The sequence below is a fragment of the Equus przewalskii genome, chromosome 29 (assembly GCF_037783145.1).
Source record: "Equus przewalskii isolate Varuska chromosome 29, EquPr2, whole genome shotgun sequence".
Lineage (NCBI taxonomy): Eukaryota > Metazoa > Chordata > Mammalia > Perissodactyla > Equidae > Equus > Equus przewalskii.
The window spans coordinates 38,605,181-38,630,026 of NC_091859.1; the positions used below are offsets into that span (position 1 = coordinate 38,605,181).

Genomic DNA, 24,846 nt, shown 5'->3' on the forward strand with positions numbered 1-24,846 from the left:
GCTGAAAAGTGATAATAAATTAGGACAGAATATCACCTCAGTAGCTCCTCAGTGAACTCATAATAAAGTCTAAAACCTTTGTGGTGGCTCACAGGGGGTCTTGCCGCTACGCATGCCTCCAGCCCCGTCTTGTCCTCTCTCCGCCACGTTGCAGTCTCATTCATCTTCGGATAATAACTAACATGAGCTGAGGGAATTCAATAACTTGTCCAAGATCTCGGGCTGCTGAGAGATAGAAGAGGGCCCTGTCCAAACCTTTGCACTGCGCTGCCTCTAAAAGTCGGTGGGTTGTGGAAATACACTGTAGCGTGTGTTGACCGAACAAAAATTTGAAAACTTTAAGCTCTTTTTAAAAGAGCCTTGGGGTAGATGACAGGCACTCAGATATGCACAGTTCTTTAATTTGCTGATCTCTTTGCAGAGATTTCTCTACGAGACTGACTGTGGTAATACTGACTTTGGCCTCCGTGGTATCCATACTTTTATTTATAGGTCTGTCTGTCTCTCCTAGGATTTGAGCTACTTGACGACAAGGGAAAATGCTGCTTCAGCTTTTTGTCCCACAAGCCCCTCACATCGTTCCCAGGAGGCATTCAGTAAAAGTGCGTGGGAGATTATATTAATTCTTTCTCTCCAATATCGCTCAGATCCTCCCCCTTCATTTCATTCCCTGCTAAGGGCCTGGTTCAGGCTTCTTCATTGCTCCTCCGAAGCTTCACCACACGCCCAAGCTCCTGGCATCAGGCAACATCCACACTGTCACAGCCTCCCCTTCATGAACCTCCTTTGCCCACACAGCAAAACCTGGACTGAGCCCAGCCTTCCTCTCCAGCCTCACCTTGCTTCTGTTCTCCAAGCACTGGGAGACTCAAGCTCCGAGGCTGTGACACCAGACCTCTTTTTTTTTTTCGGTTGAGGAAAATTCACTCTGAACTAACATCTGTTGCCAATCTTCCTCTTTTTTTTTTTTTTTTTTTGAGGAAGATTAGCCCTGAGCTAACATCTGCCACCAATCCTCCTCTTTTTGCTGAGGAAGACTGGCCCTGAGCTAACATCCATGCCCATCTTCCTCTACTTGCTATGTGGGATGCCTACCACAGCATGGCTTGCCAAGTAGTGCCATGTCCGCACCCGGAATCTAAACCGGTGAACCCCGGGCTGCCAAAGCAGAATGTGTGAATTTAACCACTGCACCACCAGGCTGGCCCCCTTCCTCTTTTTTTGCTTAAGGAAGATTTGCCCTGAGTTAACATCTGTTGCCAGTCTTCCTCTGTTTGGTTTGTGGGTACCCACCACAGCATGGCCACTGACAGACAAGTGGTGTAGGTCCGTGGCAGGAAACCGAACCCAGGCTGCAGAAGCAGAGCACACTCAACCACTAGGCAACCAGGCCAGCAAGATACTGAACCTCTTAATCTTAAATTCGAGTGCCTGATGTGCAGTAAGCCGATCACTGAGACATTGGCAAAAGCTTGGAGATGGAGAAAGGTTTATTTGAATTGGCAAGAACAAGAAGACAAGACAGGAGGATAGGTTCTCTCAAATCCACCTTAATAGGAGAGAAAGCAGGAGGTTTTATAGAGCTAAGGGGCTTGGGAGGAGGAGTTGCAGAGAAACAAAGGGGTAATCTGTGTTTCTTTCACTCCAGGTAAGCCCCTGGGCAATCCGACTTCTGGGCCTCAGCAGCAGCTGGGGGCTGGATATCTGGTGATCCTTGAAGGCATTCTTTTTCTTCTGTAAAGAAAGCTTATAAATCCTTGTGACTCTTGAGTCACCCCTCAGGTTAAATAAGAAAATAGCAAATTGACAAGATTAACTTCTTTTCATCTATGTCTGGTTGGGAACAAGTTCCCTGAGCTAACATCTATGCCAATCTTCCTTTATTTTTTTCAAGGTTTTATTTTTATTATTGTTATTTTTCCTTCTTCTCCCCAAAGCCCCCTAGTACATAGTTGTATATTTTAGTTGTGAGTCCTTCTAGTTGTGGCATGTAGGATGCCACCTCAGCATGGCTTCATGAGTGGTGTTAGGTCTGCGTCCAGGATCTGAACCAGCAAAACCCTGGGCCGCCAAAGCAGAGCACTCGAACTTAACCACTTGGCCACGGGGCCGGCCCCCATCTTCCTTTATTTGTATGTGGGATGCTGCCATAGTATGGCTTGATGAGCAGTGTGTAAGTCTGCACCTGGGATCCAAACCCATGAACCTTGGGCCGCTGAAGCGGAGCGCACAAACTTAACCACTACGCCGCGGGGCTGGCCCAAGTCATCACATTCTTACTGAATATTTACAGTAACCATCAGGTACCGGCTTCAGATAGAGCAAGCCCTTTTATAGCCCTGCCTTAAACACGTCTTTACCTGGAAAGCTCCTACTCATTCATCAGAACCCAAATACAATACCCTTTGTGTTCATTCATTCAACGTTCTGTGTGCCCAGCTATTGGAGATTCAGTGGGGAAGAAGAACTGGGCCTCGGGCCTAGATTCAGCTCAGAGGGGTTGGGGGTAGGACAGAAAGAGAGAGAGAATTCGATGTTCTCATGGAATCAAAAGTATTTTAGCTGATTTATAGAGGAAATGAGAGTTGGTGAAATTGGAGACCTAGGCAGGATCCAGATCCCATTGCCTTATTATTATAATATTCTTTAACTTTTAATCCTCACAACAGCTGTATAAGGTGGGGGCTATTATTATCATTATCTAATTTATCTCCTTATCATTTATCATTCTTGTTTATTTCATCATCTCATTTTGCCTCATCTAAGGCAAAGAGAGGTTAAGTAGGTCATTCAAGGTCACACAGCTAATAAGTGGCAGAGCTGGGATTCAGGCTCCAGAACCTGTGATCCTAACCACTGGGACGTGCCACGACACTAGCCCAAGGGCAGCAAAGGAAGCCTTAGAAGGTTAGGACAGGGAAATGACACAGTGACCCATCAGCTTGATGGACAGTGGACAGGAAGGGGCTGGGATGGAGACAAGAAGACCAAGAAACATGTTACTGGATGGCCCCTGCAAGAGAAAGCCCGAGCAAGCCTAGAGCCATGGAGAGCAAAGTTGGGCAGAGTCCAGAGGTCTCCAGGGGGTGGTCTTAGCCACAGGGTGGATGACCCGGAGAAGGAAGTGGGAGGAGCCAACAGCTGAGAGCTTTAGCCACTGGCTGGGTGGTGGGCCTTTCAGTGAGATGGGAAACTGGAGGAGGGCCAGGCTGGGGGGATGGGACCAGCATCATAGAGTTCAGTATTTCGCGTTCCCAGGCTTCTTTGATGGTATTCAGCTCAGAGGATTGCAACATGGAGCTGTTGGCAGGTTTGGTTTCCTCGTTAGTAAAAACAGGGACCAGGCTTTTTAATTAATTCTCTGCCTCGTTCTGTGGAAGTGAGGTGGCTTACAAAAACACACAAAGACTTCATCTGCAAGCTCCTTGACAGCGAGGACGTCTCTGTCATGTCCCTCCTCATCCTCTGGGCCTAGCCCTGTGCCTGGCACACGGTCAGAGCTAGTAAATATGTGTTATTTGAATGAACAAAAGGATAGCAAAAATACTGCTAAGAGTGTGGGAGTGAGGGAGAAATAAGGGTTGGAAACTAACCCAGGAGGAGGAGGAGAGTGATATGGGTGGGTGAGGGCACGGAGTTCCCACGCCGCGGTGCACCAGCTGAGCAACCGGGGCGAAGCCAGTGAAGGGCTCAGGGCCTCGGCTGCCTCTCTGCAAAATGGAGGTAATAATGAACCGATCTCAAATGATTGTCCATCAGTGGAGGACTGGATAAAAAATATACAGTATATCACACAACGGAATAATATGAAGCCATAAAAAAGGATGAGAATGCTCTTTCCATATTGATATAGAATGATATTCAGGATACATCATTAAGTATAAAAATGCAGGGCAGGGCACAGAGCAGTATGAGTGGGATGTTAGCATTTGTGTAAAAAAAGGAGAAAAATAATACTTTGCATGTGTGTGTGCGTGTTCTGGGCAAGCATGCAAGCCACAGATTATGTTGGTTGTTTCCGGGGCAAGGAACCAACTGGCTGAGGAGTGCACGAGAGGGCCGGGGGCAGGAGGGAGAATGTTTTACCAAACGTCCTTTGGAATCTTTGGTGTTTGAGATCATGAGAATGTATTACCTATTGAAAAATGAGTGAAATTTAAATTTAAAAAAGCAATTAAGATTTTTTCACATCTTAAAAAAAACTCTCTCTCCGCCCCCTTTCCCTCCAGCTAGTGCCCCATTTTCTGCTCCCTTTACCAGCAAAACTGCTTGAAAGAGTCGTCTGCTTTTGCTCTTTCCAAATCTTCTCTTCTTGTCCTCTCTTCAACCTGCTCCAGTCAGGGTTTTGGCCCTACCTCTCAGCCCAAACCGCTTTCTCAAGGTCACTAATGGCCTCCACATTGCCAAACCCAGTGGTAATTCTCAGTCCTCATCAGCAGCATTTGTCCCAGCTGATGACTCCCTCCTCCTTCACACACTCTTTCTACAGGGCTTCCAGGAGCCCATGCTCACCCGGGTCCTCCTCCCACCTCACAGGCTCCTGCTCCTACCTCTGAATATTAATGGGCCTCAGGGATCCCCTTTCTGCAGTCTATGCGCATGCCTGGTGACCTCCTGGGACCTCCTGGGACCTCCTGGGACCTCCTGGCCTTGAGCAGCATCCGTCTGCCAATGGCTCCCACCTGTCCATCTCCAGCCAGCCCTCTCCCCACGCACCAGATTCATTCGTCCACCTGCCTGCTCCACGTCTCCATTTGGCAACCCAAGCTTAACCTGAGATGCTGTTAAAATGTTGCTCTGAACGGCATACAATTTAAAGCTTATAAATTGTTTATTTCTGGAATTTTCCACTTAATATTTTCAGATTGTGGTTGACCAATTAGCTGAAACCATGGAAAGCGAAACCACAAGTAAGGGGGCCTGTTGTACATTGCGGAATTTTGATGGTTTCGGCCCTTTCAAAGCACCTTAATCTGTTAATAAACAAAAACTCAATCCAGAAAAAAAGAAAATGTTGCTCTGAAATTCTCAGTCCTAGGGCTGGCGCCGTGGCCAAGTGGTTAAGTTCGTGCGCCCTGCTGCAGGCGGCCCAGTGTTTCGTTGGTTCGAATCCTGGGCGTGAACATGGCACCACTCATCAAACCACGCTGAGGCAGTGTCCCACGTGCCACAACTAGAAGGACCCACAACGAAGAATATACAACTATGTACCAGGGGGCTTTGGGGAGAAAAAGGAAAAAAATAAAAATCTTAAAAAAAAAAAAAGAAATTCTCAGTCCTCCCCTCTGGACCCTGCAATGCTCCATTTCATTGAGGGGAAGAGCCAGTCCTTAGGACCGCCTTCATAGCCCTTGGGGGTCCCCCGCCCATTACCCCTCCTACACGCATGCCCCACTCCTCTGCCTGGTGGCTGTTTCTGACACCCCAAGCACACTCCCCACTCAAGGCCTCTGCCTGCCACTGTCCCCTCTCCCTGGAACATTCTTCCTCTCACCGCTTTCATATCTTCATCTTTCACTGTAACCGCGGGCCTCCGAGACCAGTTCAACTGACCCCATCTCTTATCAACAGAGTGAGTGAGAATTGCCTTCCAGAAAATCTGCAAAGTCACGTAGCCAGGGCATGTGCAAAAGAAGAAATCGTGACCTGAAATGACCTCAGAACTGAAAATCTTTCTCCCCATGGAACCCAAGGCCCGGGACACGACCAGAACTCGACAGTTGGACACTTATCAGAAGCAAGGGGACCCTCATTCAGGAAGATCCGGGGTTAAACTTCTTTCCCCACCTTACCATCAATGTTTAAAACCTTACCATAAATGCTTGAAACCTACCAATCAAATCTGTCCCACCCTGGGGCCTGCCCAGTGGCACAGCGGTTAAGTGTGCACGTTCCACTTCTGCGGCCTGGGGTTCACCAGTTCAGATCCCGGGTGCAGACATGGCACCGCTTGGCAAGCCGTGCTGTGGTAGGCGTCCCACATAGAAAGTAGAGGAAGATGGGCATGGATGTGAGCTCAGGGCCAGTCTTCCTCAGCAAAAGGAGGAGGATTGGCAGCAGATGTTAGCTCAGGGCTAATCTTCCTAAAAAAAAAAATCTATCCCACCAGAGTTTCCACGTGCCTGTTCCCCCTGACTTCTTAAATTTTGCCCCAAATCCTGAATCAAGGAGACAGATCTGAGGGTACATGCCCCCAGTCTCCCTGCAGATCGAACTCACAGAATAAAAGCTGATTTCTCCCCCAAAGGCTGATGCCATAATTAATTGGCTTATTTAAGTGTATCGGGCAGAGAACCCCAATTTTGTGTGGTAACGTCACCTCCTCCAGGTCCTTGTTTTAATGTCACCTCAGTGACGCTTTCCCTGACACACTCCCCACTCCCACCCGCATTTTAAATTACAAACCATCCAACTCCACCCCACCCCGCTCCCACCCCCACATCTCTGTTCTACAGCATCTGTCGCCTCCCAACATAGGATATAGTCATTTATTAGGTTGTTTTATGACCTCTCTGCCTCTTCCTGACTGTAAATGCCACATTGACAAGGATTTTCTTCCCTATTGACTCCCCAGTACCTAGAAAAGTGCCAGGCACACAATAAACCCAGGACAAATATTTGTTGGATGATTAAAAGGAAGGATGAAAAGAAAAGATTAGCCCTGAGATAAGTACAGTCCTGTGAACTTGCTAGTGGCAGAGAAGAATTTGGTTCCAAGCTTTCTAACAGCCACAGCAAAGAGAAAAACATTTTCCATTACAATATGGAAAAGAACCAGAGGTTGGGGGGAGGTCCAGATTTTGTGTTTTTTTTAAAGATTTTATTTTTCCTTTTTTCTCCCCAAAGCCCTCCAGTACATAGTTGTGTATTTGTTTTAGTCATGGGTCCTTCTAGTTGTGGCCTGTGGGACGCCACCTCAGCATGGCCTGACAGGTGGTGCCATGTCCACACCCAGGATCCGAACCGGCAAAACCCTGGGCCACTGAAGCAGAGTGCGTGAACTTAACCACTTAGCCACGGGACGGCCCCCCAGATTTTCTTGATTCTGAGCCCCCAGAGGACCTTCTCCAGGTTCTCAAGGAATGAAGGCTCTGAGGAGTGGAACGATGCCCTTGACAGTGTCTGAACAGGCCCAGGAACGCTTCTCATTTGGGCCTTTTTTTTTTTTAAAGATTTTATTTTTTTTTCCTTTTTCTCCCCAAAGCCCCCCGGTACATAGTTGTATATTCTTCGTTGTGGGTCCTTCTAGTTGTGGCACGTGGGACGCTGCCTCAGCGTGGTTTGATGAGCAGTGTCATGTCCGCGCCCAGGATTCGAACCAACGAAACACTGGGCCGCCTGCAGTGGAGCACGCGAACTTAACCACTCGGCCACGGGGCCAGCCCCTCATTTGGGCCTTTTTAATACACCCCTCCAGGGGCAGGCCCGATTGCCAAGTGGTTAAGTTCGTGCACTCCACTTCGGCGGCCCAGGGTGTCATTGGTTTGAATCCTGGGTGTGGACATGGCACTGCTCATCAGGCCATGCTGAGGTGGCATCCCACATGCCACAACTAGAAGGACCTACAACTAAAATATACAACTATGTACTGGGTGGGGGGGCGGGGGTTGGGAGAAAAAGGAAAAAATAAAATCTTTAAAACACCCCCCATGGAGGCGAAGGCAGAGCTGAAGTGCCCCTGGGAACGGTGGTTATAGAAGGGACCTACACAAAGTGCCCAGGATGTTGCTCTCTGTTCTGGCTCTAGCCAAAAGCAAAGTGAAGAAAGTCAACAGGTGTTTGTTGGGGCTGCTGTGCATGAGGCCCTCCTGTGGGGACTTGTGCTCCGGGGAGGGGGACCAACGGGGAACAGGAAACAAACAGATGCGGGGGGTCATTTCCGGCACTGCTGTCAAGAAAAGTCACATGAATTGTGTGATAGTAAGTGACTGGGGACTGCCGTCCTAGCCAGGGCAGTCAGGGGCAGCCTTGCTCGGAGGGTGAGGAGGGAGTTGAACCCTAAGTGTTGAGAAGGCTGGAGGCCCACAGCCCAGCGCGGTGTTCAGGAGCGTGTGTGTGTGGATAGATGTCTGATGGAGGCCTGGCTCACAGCCCATCCCACCCCTGGGTCAGCTGGGGGTCAGCCTGGCTGCTCCAGCCCCAGGTCCTCAGGGCAGGGTGCAGGGGAGGCTGTCTGGGGGCCAGGGAGCCCCTCACCTGGTCAGAGAGAGCTCCCCCCGGTGACTTGAGGGCATGCAAGCAGCTACAGCACAAGGAGACCCTTACCCATGGGCCAAAGTACAGGCTCCAGCCCTGGGGCCAAGGATCGCTCCACGCCCCTGCATTGACCATTACCCTCGACGGGGCTGCGAGGCTGCCCACAATACTGCTTGGAGGCAGGAGCATGTCGTGCCTTCCCATGTCGTTTCAGAAAGGAGGAGCCGTCTTGCCACGCCCCCCCCAAACCCTACAGGATGTGGCCCCTGCCCTTCTTCTCCCTGCTCCAGCCGCATCGGTGACCTGCAGTTCCCTGAACAGGCAGAGTTCTTTCCTGCCTCTGGGAATTCACTCATGCTGTTCCCTCTTTGGGAAGACTTTCCTCCTTCTTTTTACAAAGCTCGCTCCTTCGCCCCCTTTGGGCTCAGCTTACAGGGTACCGTGTCAGAGTGGTCCTCAGCAGGTGGCCTCAGCCCTACTAGTCTCCTTTGTCTCGCCCTGCTTGTTTGTTGTCTTCATACTTTGTGATTATACATTTATTTGTTTGTATACTGTGTACTATGTCTCTTCCTAGGTGAGACATGAGCTTTGGAAACTCAAGGCGGGTATCTGTCTTGGTCACTGCTGAGTTCCAGCCTACGCCATCTGGCACAGGGTAAGTAGCCAATAGATATTTGTTGAATGTATGAATGAGTGAACAATTGATGTGGTCAGAGATGCAGAAAACCATCTTCCTGGCAAAAGGGCAGTCGTCAGAATGGAGAAGATGACTGGGGGCCAAGGAGAGAGGAAGGAAGGACCACCTTGATTTCCTGGGCAAAAGCATTAGTACAGGCTGGAGGTGAGTCACAGGACACAGGAGATGAGCATCCAGGGAACTGAAAAGACATTTCAAAGGCAGTGTGAATAGTGGCAGAAAGAATAAGAGTGTAATGAAGCCAGAGTTCCTATGTTTTAATCCCAGCTCCATTACCAGCTGTGTGATACTAGGCAATTTTCTTAACCTCTCTGTGCCTGAGTTTCTGCATCTGTCAAGCGGCATCAATGCCTTCGTGTTGCGCGGACCTTAAAGAGTTATGTTGATTCAAGGACTGACCCCTTTGGTGGGCTGACGGTCAGTAATGGAGCGGGAATTACAACATAGATGCACTCGATGGGCTTCAGGACCGCTCTGCTCTGACCCAGCTCTGCCTCTCCACCAAGGCAGGGGAGGTTTTCGAGGCGATGAGCTTTTGAATTCTCAGCTTTCCACAAAAATGCCCTCCACGGCGGAGCCCCTGCTTTCAAGCAGACAATTTCTTTGTTACTCAGCTGCTGGTGGGTGGGTGGGTGGCGCCACGGGCTGCTCATTTCCTGAATGAACAGCTGTGCCCTCTCCCCGTTGTCAAGAATAATCATAACTCTCCTTCAAACCTCGGCCCAGCCTCCTTCATTCACTGCTCTCTGGCTGCCTGGCAGCCCAGCACATGTTTGCAGGCCAGCGGGAGGGGCCTCAGGGAAAGGAGGCTGGATGTGAAGCGGGGGGTGGGCCCTCGGCTCTGGCCTTGGCCTTGTCCACAGCAGACCAGGCCCTGCCTCCTGGCCTCCAGTCTCACACTGTACCTCCCACTTCCCTCACCCCCTGTGGCCACATCAACCTCCTTCCTTTTCCTCTGGGACACCAAGCTCACACGCACCCCAGGGCCTTCCGGCCAACTGTCCCCTCTTCCCACATTGTCGAGATTCTGGCAGGACTGGTTCTGTCTTGTCACTCAGGGCTCAAGGTAAACAGCATCATGTCAGAGAGGTGCTCCCTGGACACTCGCCTCTGCTGGCCCATCGCCGGTGATCCCTCACTCCGCCAGCCCACAGCCCGAAGCCGGTGCTCTCCTAGCTCCGGAGCCACAGGCAGAGGAGCTGATCTCGGCATCGACGTGCCAGCCCAAGTCCTGGCACTGATGCCGATTGGTCAGGCCTCCGCCAGGGGTCCTGTGGACCCAGAGATGGGAGAGGGCTTCCCCAGGTGAAAGCAGGGAGGCAGTTCCCAGCAGAGAGGACAGTGGGTGGTGGGCAGGGCAAATCCAGGCGTCCACCACGGCCCCAGCCCTTCTCCTGGGGTGTAAAGATCACGAGTCCGTAGCCCGGGCCTCAAGCCCCCGCTCCATCACTCAGTCACTTCCGAGCCAGGTGACCCGGTGAAGCCCCACCATCTCTCCCAGCCTATTTCCTCATCCAGGTAAACCTCGCAGAGTTGTGATAAGAAGCAGGTGAGATGATGCCTATGAGGGCACTTTGAAAACTATTATCATCTTCGGAAGAGAGGAAGGCAAGAAGGAAGAGGAGGATTTAGAGTGGGGAGCTTCCTCTGGGCAGGGTCTTCAGACCAGGTGGAATAGAATCAGAACACCGGGCCTCCGGCGACAATGGGCAACATGTATCACCACTGCTCTTTCAGAATCAGATACCCAGACTGTGTGAGCCTGATTGTTCTGGAAGGTTCTGGAAGGTCAGGGATATGTGGTAGCATTGGATGGCCCTGGTTCAAATACCTCTCTAACCAGGTATTGAACGCAGGCAAGTCGCTCCCCCTGCCTGAGCCTCTATGTCCTCACCAGCAAAAAAGGGATGATAGTAATAAATTATTGGACTATTGTGAGCTTTAAGTGAGGGCAAAGCGTGTTGCCTGACAAGCAGGAAGCCCTCAATGCATCTTACTAGCTATTTTTATTAGTTATTTGTATTTTTCTCAATTATTTCCCTTTTAACTCCCCCCCTCCTTTTTATTTCAATAAGACTTCTTTTGAAGATGCCAGCCTGCCTCAGCAGTACTAGGGGTGCCTGAGCTTCTTTCCAAGCCGCGGCCGAGGAGAAGGGACGGGGAGAAGGAAGAGAAACCCCTTTGTGGAAGCCGCCTCTGCCGACCCGGGGCTTATGCACCGATTACACGGGAACCCCCAACAGCCTTCTCTTCCTTACTTTGCGGAGGAGGTTGTGGAGGACCAGAATCTTCAGAGACTTGCCCAAGGGCACACAGCGTGGAAGTGCTGGAGCTGAGATTCTGATGTGGAAAGCAGGCCCTCTCCAGGAGTGGAGGCTGTCCAGCCCGGAGAGCCTCCCAGGCTGTGGGTGTGTGTGTGTGTGTCTGTGTGTGTGTGTATGAAACAAGCTTACTACTCCCTTTAGGCCCTCTTCAAGTTGTTTCAATAGAAATATCTCAAGGGCCTAGTGTGGGCCAGACGGAGAAAGAGGTGAGCTCCTTGACTTGCCACGGTCATTCACTCACAGTGATCTCAGAGCCAAGTGAAGGATGGATCTGAGTGCCCTGTCAGTGCCAAAGGAGGACAGGGGACACTCTGAGGGGCCAGAGGGGAGTGGAAGGCCTGAGAGTCCCTGGGGACCTGGCTCCCCCCACCCCTATCCGGAGTGCCCTCAGGGAGGGCTCCTCTCTTCTGTGGCCTCCATTCTCCCAGACTGGCCCCCCGCCCCCACCCCAGTGCACACTCACACACACTCACCACCCCACTTGCTCTCTAATTGCCAGGAATGCCGCGCTGCCCTCAGCCCTTCCTCCCCTGCATTCCTCAGCAGCGACTCCCACCTGGCAGGGCAAATTATACCCTGGCCTGGCAATAAAAGCCACTTTCCAAAAAAAGAAGCTTTAGGGCCCTGAGAGACGCAGCTAACTCTCTCACCCAGCCTGTGCCTGACTCAGGAGGGGGTGTCTGGGCCAGAGGCGACAGGGCCCCATGTCTCTTTAAGCAGGGAGTACAAATTCCCATCCCAGTCCCTCCCTCCTGCTCTTCCTGACGTCAGGAGGAAGGCGTGTGTGAGTGAGTGAGGGGCCTGAGGTGCCGCATGCTCACACACACACATACACACACAGAGTCATACACACAGCACGTCTCCCAGACCCGTCCCCTGCTCGCCAGCTCCCAGCTCCAGAGAGAGGCGGGGTGCTGAAGCCGGCTGCAGGAGGCAGTGCCCGACCGCCGCTGCCAGGGAGAGGTAAGGGGCTCGATGGGGGCAGAGGGCACACGGGCTCTGGAAACTGGCTTTGGCAGGAGTGAAGCAGGGAGGTGTGACATTGTTGGGGGGGGGAGGGCTGGGAAGGTGGGCACCTCCCGGGGGCTGGCCCAGCCCAGTTCAGTTTACAGAGGGGATGCAGGAGGATATGCAGATGAGCCCCCGGCCCTCGGGCCCTCCCTCCGCCTCCTGGCCCCCCAGGGAAGCTGAGGCTGTGTGGCTCCTGTGAAGAGCGTGTGTCTGCGAGTGTCTGGGACTTATGTCTGGCTCAAGAGACAGAGAACAGCAGACACCTGCCAAGCCGCAGCCTCCTGTCTGGGAACCAGGGGGACAGAAATGACTGGAGAAATAATCATGCTCCGACCAGATGCCAAAAGGAGAGCGGGGCAGGCGCATATGGGTCTTCTCCCCGGGAATTTGGGGCTGGGCAGGGACCTCCGGGGAGGGCAGACAGTGGGGCCTGGAGCAGCTGACTTACCCTGACTCTGTTTCTTCCCCAAGGTGATGGGATAATTGTGTTAATTGGCTTGAAGAGGTGGCTCCATGTTATTATTTTCACCGCAGAGTCACCCCCACCCAGAGCTCTTGCCTCTCCCGAGGCCACTCCTCTCCCCTGCCCGGCTCTCTCTGACCTCCACCCTTGCAGGGCACAGCCTGGAGAGAGGGGTGATAAGCGAGAGCTGCTGGCCCCCCGTGCTGTGGGATGCCTTGGGACTCTGGCGGGCAGCTTTGGCCAGCGCCAAGTCCCTGAGTGGCCTGACCCCTGCACAAGGAGTCCAGGCGGAGATAGGGGGCGATGCTGGCAGCCGCAAGGGAGACAGCAGGTTCCTGCCAAGCTGCCAGCCTGCAGACACTTCCCAGGGAGAGGGGAGGGGGACGCAGAGCGAGAACAATAATAAATACAGAGTGTGAACTACTGCATCCGCTGGGGCTGGGGGAGGGGAGGAGGAAGCGCGCCCGGATTGGGGGTGGGCAACCTCTCTGAAAGCCTGGCCCTGTGCCCGCCTGGCTGTGCTCCAGGAGAGGCCTCTCCCTGGGAAGGGGCTGTCTCCAGCCCCCTGGGGGATGGGGAGCCAGTTTCCCAAATGTGACTCTGTCCCAGAGGCTTCTGGGTCCTCAAATTCTGGATGTTTCCTCCTTCCAGCCTCCCCCAACCTCCCCGAACCATTTCCTTGAAGGGCTTTTCCAAAAACATCTATTTCCCATATCGGCCCCACCCCTCTGGATCCAAAAATAAGGGACAGGTGTAAGCAGGAACTGGCCGCACAGGGGCCTGGAGAGGCCGGGGGACAGTCTCGGCCACAGAGGCTTCTCCAGGCCTGGAGAAAGACGGATGGACAGTGTTCACAGATGCCCACTGGCCGTGGAGGGGAGATCCCTAGGGGGAACTGGGGGGCGTCCCACACAGCTGGCTGGTGGGGAGGGGACACCTGCAGGCTGGTCTGGAGGCAGGTCCCCCAGAGTGACACCAGCAGAGGGCGCTCAGGGCCTGGCTGAAGTGGTCATGTCCACTGGTCACAACCAGCAGGCCAGGACCCAGAGTCTGGTGGGAAGGGCGCTGGGGGCAGTTTGGACCTTTGACTATGCAGAGAAAGCAAGATAGGGTGCAAAAAGCAGTGTTGGGGGGGCTCTTCCCTTGCCCCAAAGTCAGTGAAGTGTTGGTCAGCAGGATGGGTGGCAGGGCACTCTGGAAAGCTCAGGGACTTTGGGGTCATGCTGACTTGAGTTCCAGCTCAGCCACTCTAGATGTGACTTTGACCGGTCGGTTCCTCTCTCTAGGGAGACTCAGAGTGAGAAAGTGACCTGCCCAGGGTCACGCAGCCTGGCGGAGCTGGCATGTGAGCATGGCTCTCGTGGTGCCCATCCTGCCCATCTAATGCCACAGCTGATGCCCATCCCCACCCCTACTGATGCCAGAGACCTAAATCACAGCAGACCCCAGGGCAGCGCGGGCATGTGACAAGGAGGAGTGTGAAAGGGTCTCGATTAAACTCAAGTATTAGCTGGGGCAGCCCTTCCCCATGCGCAGACATGCGGACACACATGCACACATGCACACGCACACACACACATGCACACACACACACGCACACGCTGTGGGAGGGGAAAGAACTAGGTTTAATTAGGTCACCTCCAGCTGCTGGGGCCGCTTTGGCGCTGATGTATTTTAAGGAGTGTCTGGGAAGCTGGGGGAGGGGCGGGCAGAGCCAGCCTCTGTCTGGTGGTCCTGAGGCTGCTTCTTCACCCTCCTAGGGCCCATGGACAAGACCCTGATGTTCGGAAAACCCTTCCACCGTCGTCCTGTGTTCCCTGTCCTTCCCACTTTCAAGCCACCATGTCCTTTCCTCCCCCATACGCTCCTCCACGATGGCGGCTCGGGGCTGGGACGTTTTTATTGGGGAGCTGTTTCTAAGTTTGTCAGAGGTGGCAAGTGACTCATCCAAGGTCATGGTCTGAGTCAGCACAAAGCCAGGAATAGCACCTGCGCCCTGACTCCCAGTTCTCCCGAGACCCCGCTCTTCCCTCTTGGGGAGCAGGGGCAGGAGCTCTCAGGGACTGGCTGGCCCTCCCTCCCCGCCTCCTGCCAGAGGCCTTTCTGCACCCTTCAATGTCTCCAGGGCTGCCCTGACCGGCTGTGAGGCCCCAGCAGCCTCTTCACCTCTCTGAGCTTCAGTTTACTCTTCTGAAGAATGGAGATCATAATGGTGATTGTCGCGAAGGGATGTGTGAGGACGAGATGGGGAAATGGGGCAAAGGTCTGGGCACCCCACTTGGCACATGGTTAATAATCGACAGACGGCAGCCGTGACTCTTGTCATATCAGGACTTCCCATACTGTTCCACTTGTCCGTCTGTTCCTCCCACTGGGCTGCGGGCCTTCTAAGGGCAGGGCTGTCTCCTCTCGTGGGTGTTGTCCCGGTGCCTGAGACTCAAGTTTCTGTTAGTTATGTGTATGTGTTTGACAAGCTCAGAGGACAGTTGGACTGACCGTCATTAGTCATCTGGAGCAGTGATGATTTGTGTAGCCCAGGAGAAAAGTGAGGCCCAGAGAAGGGTGGATGCTTGCCCCAGGTCACACAGCACTGGGGGGTAGAGCCAGTTTGCTTTCCCTCATCTGCTCAGAATGAGAGGGGTTCACGTGGTCAGGAGAGACTCTGACGACTATTTCCTGCCCCATTCTTTTTTGGGGAGCTGAGAATTGGAGGCGCCCCAGCCGCAGGGCCATGGTCATCCGCTGATGGGGTTGAGTCACCGTGTCCACAGCCCCAAAGCCTCTCCAACGGCCTCAGGGTTATCTGGGAACAGCCCTGATGTGTTTACCTCCCCTGGTCCTTTTGTCTACAGAATCACGGGTCAGCTGGGGCTTGGCCTTCATGCAGGGAAATGAAGACGAGCTTGGCTGGGAGGGTCAGAGCCAAAACAGGTGGACAGTGACAGCTGTGCCCACTCCCAGCTCCTCGACTCCTCCCACCCTGGACACGGTGGGACGATTAGCCCTATCTGACAGATGAGGAAACTGAGGCGCAGAAAGGGAGGGTCACTCAGCTGGGACACCACAGAGCCAGGATTCAAACCCAGCTGTCTGGGTCCCAAGCTGTCCTCTCATCCTCCAACGGCTAGTTCCGAAGGGCATTATCCTGGGCAGGAGAAGCCCCCAGACGGGCACGCCGGATCCCTGGGGGGCAGGGATTGAGCTCTGTTTGAGTTAAAACAGATGTTCTACAAACGCATCTGTTTCTCTGCTCCTGGAGGAGTTGATTTTCCCCCTTAGTTTCTCAGGGAAAGTTCTTTTGGGAAAACTCCAGCCTCATCTTGGCTGAACTAGGAACAGAAGTTATCCTCACAGGAAGAGCACTGTTGACCTTCAGACAACTCTGGGCTCTGTCACTTATCTGCTGTGTGACCTTGGGCAAGTCACTTAACCTCTCTGGGCCTCAGTTTCCTCATCTGTAAAATGTCAACTGTTGTAATTTCAACCTTTCGGGACAACTGGGAGGTTGAAAAATGGAAAATAGTCTCTGTGAAGACTCTCGCACTGTATATGATAAAAGCACTATCTTCACTCGCCCCTTTCTGCAGCAACTTTGTCGAGGAAGGGTCTGAACTGGAGGCCTGCTCTGCGTCCCCTTGTTCCCTTCTCCCTGGTCTCCCAGGCTGCTGGTATTGTGCTGCTCCTTCAAGTCCAGGCCCCTGGCAGGGCCCAGAGAGGGGAAGACTCTGCCCAAGGTCATGAGGAAGTCAAGAGCAATGCAGGGCTTGAACCCTGACTTCCTGACTTGAACCTTGGCTCCTGGCTTCCCACTGCAGGGCTGCAGAGTCAGATTGCCCTGGTTCCAGTCTGGCTCAGATATTAAGTGCTGTGTGGCCTCGAGTGAGCGACTTAGCCTCTCTGACCCTCAGTTTCTTTGTCAACAAATTGGGATAATAACAGCACCAGGCTTAAAGGGCTGTTTCAGGGATTAAATAAAAGGAGAAGCTATGGAGCTATGAGGATGAGGCAGGGAGCAAACGGGTGTGCAAGTCCTTGGGGAAGCAGGGACGAGGAGAGTGAAGGTGGGCTTGGCTCAGCTCAGCTGGGTCTCTCCTTCCCTCCTTCACTCCTCCCCTCATGCCCCGCTGAGCTGCCCTGTCTGGGAGGAGCAATCTCTGCCCCAGCCCTACCCAGTGTCCCACATTCCACCCATTTCGTCCGCACAGGAGTCTGGGGGATTCTGTCATCCTCAGTTTCCAGAAGACGAAGGAGGCGGGGCAGGACCCCAGCACAGCCGGCCGGTGGAGGCTGTGCTCTGCCCCTCTTGCCCTGAGTGCTGCCCTAGGCAGACTCCCCGCCTTCTCCCCAGGGCCCCCTGCTCCGGGGGGCAGCCTTAGCGAGTCCTGTGGGGCTCGAGAGAATGAACGCCTGTGGTCGTTGCTGTTATTCTGCCCCCCTCCCCTCTGCTGCCTGGCCCATTTCGGGGAGGGAAGAGGGCTGCCCCCCACTGAACCCTGGGTCATCAGTGCATCCTTCCTGTCCCCCCCCCCCCCCCCCCCCCCCCCCCCCCCCGCCTGCTTGGCATGGGGCCTTGGGTTGGGAGGCCTGGCTGGCCAGAGCAAGGCCCGACCCAGCGGCGTCTCCCTGGTAACCACTGGGGACTGTCTCCACCCCTCCTCCACCCCCTTCCCTCCCCTCCCCCCTCCACAACCTCCCAGCACCGGCTGTCACCGCCAAGCACAATGCCAGGCCTAGGGAAACTGCAGTGGGCAGGCCAGGACTGCCCTGCTCCCTAGAGAGAGGGAGGCAGACCTTCTGTCCCCACCGCCTGCCACCCTCATCCAGGTTGGGTAGGGGGCACCCAGGAGCGTGCTGCAGGGGCTGGCATCCTGTGCTGTCCTGGCGGTGTCGTCTTGCCTGGCTTTGCTGCCTGCCTTCCTTTCTGGTAACAGCTTTATTGGGATATAATCCATGTACCGTATAATTCACCTGCTTGAGGCGGATAAGTCAGTGGTTTTTAGTATACTCACAGAGTTGTGCAATCTCAGCAGAGTCAATTTTATTTTTATTTTTATTTATTTATTTATTTTGAGGAAGATTAGCCCTGAGCTAACTGCTGCCAATCCTCCTCTTTTTGCTGAGGAAGACTGGCCCTGAGCTAACATCCGTGCCCATCTTCCTCTACTTTCTATGTGGGATGCCTACCACAGCATGGCTTGACAAGCGGTGTGCAGGTCCACACCTGGGATCCGAACCAGTGAACCCCAGGCCGCCGAAGCGGAACACGTGAACTTAACCGCTGCGCCACCAGGCTGGCCCGAGTCAATTTTAGAGCCTCTTGAATACCCCAAAAGGAAACTCTGTAACCATTGGAAGTCACCCCCACTTCCGCCTCCCCCAGCCCCTGGTGACCACTAGTCTCTGTCTCTGGATTTGTCTATTCTGACATTTCAGATGAATGGAATCATGCAATATCCGGTCTTTGGGGCCTGGCTTCTTCCACTGACATAACGATTTCAAGGTCCGTCTGTGTTGTAGCAAGTATCAGTACTTCCTTGCTTTTTATGGCTGAATAATATTCTACCTTATGGCTGTACCACATTTCCTTTATCCATTCATCGGTTGGTGGTCATTCAGGCTGTTTCCGCTTTCTGGCTGTTAGGAAGAATGCTGCTGGGAACATTCCTGTACAAGTTTTTGTGTGATTGCTTCTCTTCTTTTTTTTTTTTTTTAATTATTATTTTTATTTATTTATTTATTTACTTTTTGAGGAAGATTAGCCCTGAGCTAACTGCTGCCAATCCTCCTCTTTTTGCTGAGGAAGACGGGCCTTGAGCTAACATCCGTGCCCATCTTCCTCTACTTTATATGTGGGACGCCTGCCACAGCACGGCTTGCCAAGTGGTGCCGTGTCCACACCCGGGATCCGAACTGGCAAACCCCGGGCCACCAAAGTGGAACGTGCGCACTTAACTGCTGAGCCACTGGGCTGGCCCCTGATTGCTTCTCTTCTTGAAACTTCCGTTTTCTTCCCTCTAAAATGGGGATAAAAATGCCAAACCTGGCCCACCCCTGCCTCTAGGAGTCAGCTCAGAGAGAAAAGCCCCACATCAGCTTGAGGGGGCTGTGGGGCCGTGAGGGGGCACAAGGGGCCGTAAGGGGCCAATCTCACTCCCCTGCAGCTCCCCGGGCTGGAAGAGGCCGTGGTACAGGGCTGCTGGGGAGGACGGAGGCTGTGTCTCCACCCCAGGGAGGGCAGCGCCAGCTCATCATCTTGACCCAGAAAAATCTCTCTTGCTGCGTGATCTTGAGCAGCGCCCAGGAGACCTGTTTCAATGACGAGGGTTCAGTCGGTGACTCCATGGCCCTTCCTTCTTGCCCTGTAGTGTTTTTGGGCCTCCTGGGCTCTGGGCTCTTCGGGAGCCTTAAATTCTTCCCTGGAAATTCTAGGCTTGGTGATAGGGGGTGACGACAAGATGGAGCCTAGAAACAGACTTGCAGCTCAGGGACTCGCCTCTCACCCCAGGGCCTTTGGGTGAGGGGCTGGGGGAGTGGAGGAATTGGGGTGAGGAGGTGGAGAACATGTCGCCCCCATTCCTATATGACCGTGGACTGTGGGAACTTTTGTATATGCCCAGGCTTAGCCAAGCCTCCCCATGGCCCGTGAGGGAGCCAGACAGGGTCTATCAGCTCCATTGTACAGAGGAGTAAACTGAGGCCAGGAGAAGTACTCCCCAAGGCCAGCAGCTAACACGCATCAGGGCTGGAGCTTCCGGGGTCTAGGCATCCTGCCCAGCCCCGCTGTGCAGCCCATGGGCCCCAGGCTCACTACCTCTCCAGGCTTCCACAGCAACGCCTCTTGGGGTCTAAAACTTCCTAACCCCTGTGGGGAGGGAGGGTGGGTGAGCACACAGTGCGGGAACTCTGTTCTCTTCCTCAGTAGAGGAAAATATAGTGTGAATGTTTTCAAGGTCATCCAGGCACTGAGCTACTGACATGGGACTTTCTATTGATTACCATTGATAATAGAAATTTATTGGGTATCTACGAGATACCCAGATGGTGTCACTCATACTAAATCATTGACTTCTTGGCGACTTTGCACGGTAAGTATTCTCGGCCTCATTTGAGAGACAAGGAAACTGGGGCTAAGAAAAAATCGTCAAGATTCCCAAGCAATCACCATGAACTGGTCCTGTTCTAAACATGCAGAAAGTCATTTAATCCTTACAGCAACCTCTCTATGAAATAAAGACCAATGCTATTCCCATTTTACAGAGCAGGAAACTGAGTCAAAGGTTAAGAGGGTTGACCAAGGCTGCAAAGCTTGTAGGCAGAGCAGCCAGCATTCAAAACCAGGCCATCTAGGTCTGGAGCCTGCCCTCCCACCCCCCAGGTTGGAGCTGTTGAGTAGCTTGCTTGAGGTCACCGAGTTACAGATGACAAAGCTGAGATTCGAACCCAGGTCTGTAGATTTGAAACGGCTAACGCTCGTGCCAAACTATGTTCCAGATCGTCATTGACCACTTTACCCATCCCGCCTCCCAGGCCCCCGGAGTTAGAGAATTGAACTTCAAGTTGGAAGAACTTTTAGGTTAGTCTTAGCTTGGGCAGGATCCCACAGACTGGGGGCTTACACAACAGCCATTTAGTCTCACAGCTCTGGAGGCTGGAAGGCCACATCAGGGGCCAGCGTGGTCAGTGAGAGCCCCCTTCTTGCTGTGTTGACACATGGCAGGGAGAGAGGGAGCCACCTTGCCGGGGTCTCTTCTCATCCCCGGGGCTCTATTCCCATCATGGGGGCCCCCCTGACCTGACCAGATGACCTGCCCTCATCTAAACCCAGTTACCCCTCAAAGGCCCCACCTCCAAACACCAGCACATTAGGGGTTAGGACTTCAACACAGGAATTTTTGAGGACACATTTCAGCCCATAGCAAGGTCACAGATGGTTTTGTCCTTCTGGTGAGGACACTGAGTCGGGGAGGGGCTGTGAGTGGCCTGAAGTCGCTCTGTGAGGAGTGGTAGGCAGGCCCTGCCCTCCAGACTTATGCGCACTGTCCAGAAGGGGCCCACCCGAGACCACACTCACCTGTATCTCTCTCCTCCTTCCAGACGGAGCCTGTAGCTGGTGAGGCCGCCGAGCAGGGCCAGGCCGGGCCCTGCCCGCAAGGACGCCCAAGCCCTTTGCCGGCCCCTGCGCCGGGGAGCCCGCCAGGCTCTCCTGCTGGCACTGCCATGACTTCGGAGCCCACATCACCCCCGGTCGTGCCCCCACTCCACTCTCCCAAGTCCCCTGTCTGGCCCACCTTCCCCTTCCACCGGGAGGGCAGCAGGGTCTGGGAGAGGGGCAGTGTCTCATCTCGGGACCTGCCCAGTCCCCTGCCCACCAAACGGACCAGGACATATTCAGCGTGAGTACCTGCCCCTCGCCCGGGTCCCAGTGCTTTCCCCAGAACAGGGCTCCAGGCCCAGCTTGCTCAGCCCCATCCTTCTCCAACCCGTTATCCTCACCCGAGGACAGGGGAGCTGTGTATGGACCTTCCAGTAACTGCAAGTGTTCATTCATTCATTCATTCTACAAAGATTTATCGAGCTCCTGACAAAGGATGAATAGGACAAAGTCTCAGCCTGTGGGCTGCTTACAGGCCAGAGGGAATTTGTCCAGCATTCACTACCACCAGGCAGGGTTGGGGGGAGGACCCAGCCTTGGCCATCGGGGAAGATGATGAGTTTGGAAGATGTATCAGTGAAGGAGGAAGCTGAGGTTCTGAGCCGATGGAACAGCCTGGGCAAAAGCTGAAGCAGGGGGCTGACCTTTGGAGCGGGGTGGGCAGGCTGGAGGGAGACCAGCCCTGGGCCTTTGGGGTAGGTTACCAGGTGGGATCAAATGGGGGAGAGGGTTTATGGGAGCCACAGGGAGACTGACTTGGCTCGGCCAAAGCAGGAGTTTTTGGTGGTAAGTGCTGATTCTTCTCTGTGTCCAACTCAAGGCGAGGTACGGAACAGATGCCTAATAAACGATGAATGAACGGATGATGACAAATGAGTGAATAGGATATCACTGCTTCAGGAGATAGTGAGCTCCCCATTTCGGGAGGTATTTAAGCCTAGGTTGGACATTTTTCACTCAGAAATCTTTCAGCGGGAATCCATGTAAGCCCGAACTACCTTGGGGGGAGGGTGCTGTGCAGAGACAGGGGCCCTGACTGGGAGTCAGGAGACCCACTTGCTGTGTGCCCTGAGAGAACCAGTTCCCCTCTCTGGGCCCCAGTCTCCTTATCTGTCGAACGGGATGAGAGGACTAAGCTGGTGTAACTGTGTGTGGTTTGGGGCCTGGGGAGGGTTTCCCAGAGCCCTGAGGCAGGCTCCACAGGCAGGGCCCAGAAGGGCTGGGGGCGGGGGGTCCAGGGAGGGGCCTCCCCAGGCCACAACTCCAACCCCCCTACCCTATCCTCAGGACAGCCCGTGCCTCGGCTGGCCCCGTGTTCAAGGGCGTCTGCAAGCAGTTCTCACGCTCACAGGGCCACGGCTTCATCACCCCCGAGAACGGGTCCGAGGACATCTTCGTGCACGTGTCTGAGTGAGTCCCTCTCGCCTCCCCATTCAGGGCTGGGCACGTGCTGTAGGGTCCCCAGCAGTGCCTCAGGACATGCCTCTCCCCTCACTGGCTGAGCTCTGTGTTCTGGCACCGGTCTCTTCCTCTCAGTATGGGCTGAGGGCAAGTGGAAGGAGGTGGGCTGGGGCCAGGTGGGGAGGGGGCACTCAGACCCCAGAAGCCCCAGGAACCACTGACCGAGCCCTGGGACGCTGTCTCAGCATCATGGGGGCTGAGAGGGCCTGGACAGCCCCCAGCCCTAACGCCAGGCATGAGCTGGGGAGGTCAGTGGGCTTTTCTAAGCCTCAGAGAACTCCCTGCGCCCTCTCCCATCTCACTCAGTCCCCAAACAACACAGAGGAAGGGACTGTTGATTCCCACTTTACAGATGAGAGAGCTGAGGCTCCGAGAAGGGAGGCTGGCCCAGGCTCCCGGCCTAGCTAGGCCCAGGGCTGGGCCACCATCAGGCCAGGCCGCAGCGGGTGTCGGGGGAGTGGGGCCTGCCACTGGGCTGATGCCCCTCTCCTGCCCACCAGCATCGAGGGGGAGTACGTGCCAGTGGAAGGCGACGAGGTGACCTACAAGATGTGCCCCATCCCGCCCAAGAACCAGAAGTTCCAGGCCGTGGAGGTGGTGCTTACCCAGCTGGCCCCACACACTCCCCACGAGACGTGGTCGGGCCAGGTCGTGGGCTCCTAGGCTGGGTGGCTCACGTGCCGGCCGCCGGGTTGGGGGAGCCACATAGGGAGGACAAGTGGCAGCTGGCTCTGTGCCCCACTGCACTGGCTGACCCAGTGGCCTCAGTGTGCACATCTGTCTGTCTGTCTGTGCTTGTGGCCGTGAGCATGTGCCTCCATCCACCCCATGACCTGTGACTGTTGTGTGAGCTGGACTGACGGGGAGGCCACTAGACCCGCCTTCTCGGGTTGTCTGCTCTCCATCCTTCCCCCTACCACACACCACAGGACCCTCTCACCTCCTGCCCACCCATCCACATGTCCACTGAGCCTCTGATGCCTGCATCAGGCCTGGGGCTGGGAGGCAGGGGGCACCAGTGGGTCCCCTGCCTGTACAAGCTTGCCCCGCCGCCTTGGCCCCAGACCTGGCCTGGGGACCAGACTCTGCTTGTGCTCCTTACACCTCCCACTCTGGGCCAGGTCTCCCACTGTGGCCTGGACCCCCTACCCCAGAAGCCAGGCCAGTGAGGGCTTTGGGGCGGCCTCCTAGCCTTTGGCAGGGGAAGAGGGCAAAATGTGGAGGCAGACAGACCCCTCCCCGCTCCATGGCCCAGTCTTCCTCCTCTCCTCTCAGCACACAGGAGAGGCAGGAAGAGGGGCCTGGGGGCAGAAGGCAGTTTGGGGACTCCAGTTTTGCCGGCCACAGTCCCTCCTCCTTGGCCTGGCAATGGCTCTGTGAACCCCAAACTGAGGCCATGTCCCCTTCCCTGGGCTGTGCTGCCTCCACCAGAGGGTTGGAGCCCGTCTCCCCCAGCCTGGATGGAGCCATCTCCTTTGCTGACTCAGACCCCACTGATGCTCTGCCCGTGCTCAGCCACAACGGCTGCTGAGGCCCCAGTGATGGATGGACACACAGCCAGGCCAGGGCACTCACCAGGACGGCTCTCAGTTTGGGAGCCCACCAGCCCTGCAGCCCCTTTGCTGGACCCTCTTCTCAAAGCTGCGAGATTGCGGCTCCCACTGGCCCCCAACAGGCCAGTGGCTGAGGTGTGGTCCCTGTCTTGTCTGTCCCTTAAGATGTGTGTGTGTGTGTGTCTCTGTCTGCATTCACTCTTGGGTGGGGGGTTGGCCTAGCCTGGGAGGCCAGGAAGGAGGGCCAGCGTCTAGCCCCTCTGAACCACCATACTCCCTTCCATAGAACGCATCACCTGACAGGGGGAGAAACGAGGTTGAAGAGAGGGCCTGCCAGGGACAGTGACCCTTAGGTGACCCAGTCTGTGAGTAAAACTGGGGGCTCAGATGCCCAGGATGAGGAGATCAATGACTGTCAGGAGGATCCCTGGCTCTGTAGGTGCCCCAAGGTCCCAGGTAGAGATCAGCTGTGCATCAGATGCACATCCCACCCCTGCCCCAGTCCCCGACCAGGGGCTGGGAGCCCAGAGTTGCTGAGATGTGCTGACCAGCCCCCCAAAACTGAGAATGGCCCAGCCTGATGCCCCACTCTGGGCTGGGTCTACTCCAGTAAGGCCTGAGGGCTTTCCCTTGAGGACCCCCTGGCCTCCTTGGTGCAGGTTAACTGCTGGGAGCCCCCCAAGACCCCCTCCTGTGAGTAGGTCCCTGTTTTAGGCACTAGCCAGGAGGTATGATGTAGTAACGTCAGCCCTGGGCTGCCGGGGGTGGCAGAGGGGCACCAGCGCCCCTCCTTGCTCACAGCCCCGCAGTGTCCAGTCAGAACTCCTCCTGAGACCCCAGCCACCCAGACGGCCCCATCCTTCCTAACACTGGCAATAAACCCTCAACTGTGACTCAGCCTGGCCCAGAGCTGCCTCTGTCCGTCTGGGTCCTGGGGGAAGGGGCTGGGGGAGGACACCCCAAACCAGCCCTTGTTGGGGGCTTCAATG

General features: G+C 54.7%; 1 protein-coding gene across 3 annotated transcripts; it reads left to right on the forward strand.

Annotated features, from left to right (window-relative positions):
* The first annotated feature begins 8,464 nt into the window (after positions 1-8,464).
* Positions 8,465-24,754, forward strand: CSDC2 (cold shock domain containing C2). 3 transcript variants are annotated; one of them, XM_070599586.1, is made up of 6 exons: positions 8,465-8,851; positions 10,969-12,180; positions 20,183-20,264; positions 20,786-21,084; positions 22,131-22,253; positions 22,805-24,754. In XM_070599586.1, exons 4-6 carry the CDS (start codon positions 20,909-20,911, stop codon positions 22,965-22,967), a joined length of 462 nt encoding a protein of 153 aa, XP_070455687.1. In that variant the 5' UTR covers positions 8,465-8,851; positions 10,969-12,180; positions 20,183-20,264; positions 20,786-20,908; the 3' UTR covers positions 22,968-24,754. The 3 variants fall into 3 exon arrangements, with proteins under 3 accessions (XP_070455687.1, XP_070455688.1, XP_070455686.1); XM_070599587.1 differs by lacking the exon at positions 8,465-8,851 and adding an exon at positions 10,643-10,736; XM_070599585.1 differs by lacking the exons at positions 8,465-8,851; positions 20,183-20,264 and having other exon boundaries at positions 11,715-12,180.
* Positions 24,755-24,846: the final 92 nt, after the last annotated feature.

Coding starts and splice junctions, on each gene's coding strand:
- CSDC2 (XM_070599586.1), top strand. CDS start 20,909: ATGACTTCGGAGCCCACATCACCCCCGGTCGTGCCCCCACTCCACTCT. Junction 21,085..22,130: donor CGGACCAGGACATATTCAGC/GTGAGTACCTGC, acceptor CCCTATCCTCAG/GACAGCCCGTGCCTCGGCTG. Junction 22,254..22,804: donor ATCTTCGTGCACGTGTCTGA/GTGAGTCCCTCT, acceptor CCTGCCCACCAG/CATCGAGGGGGAGTACGTGC.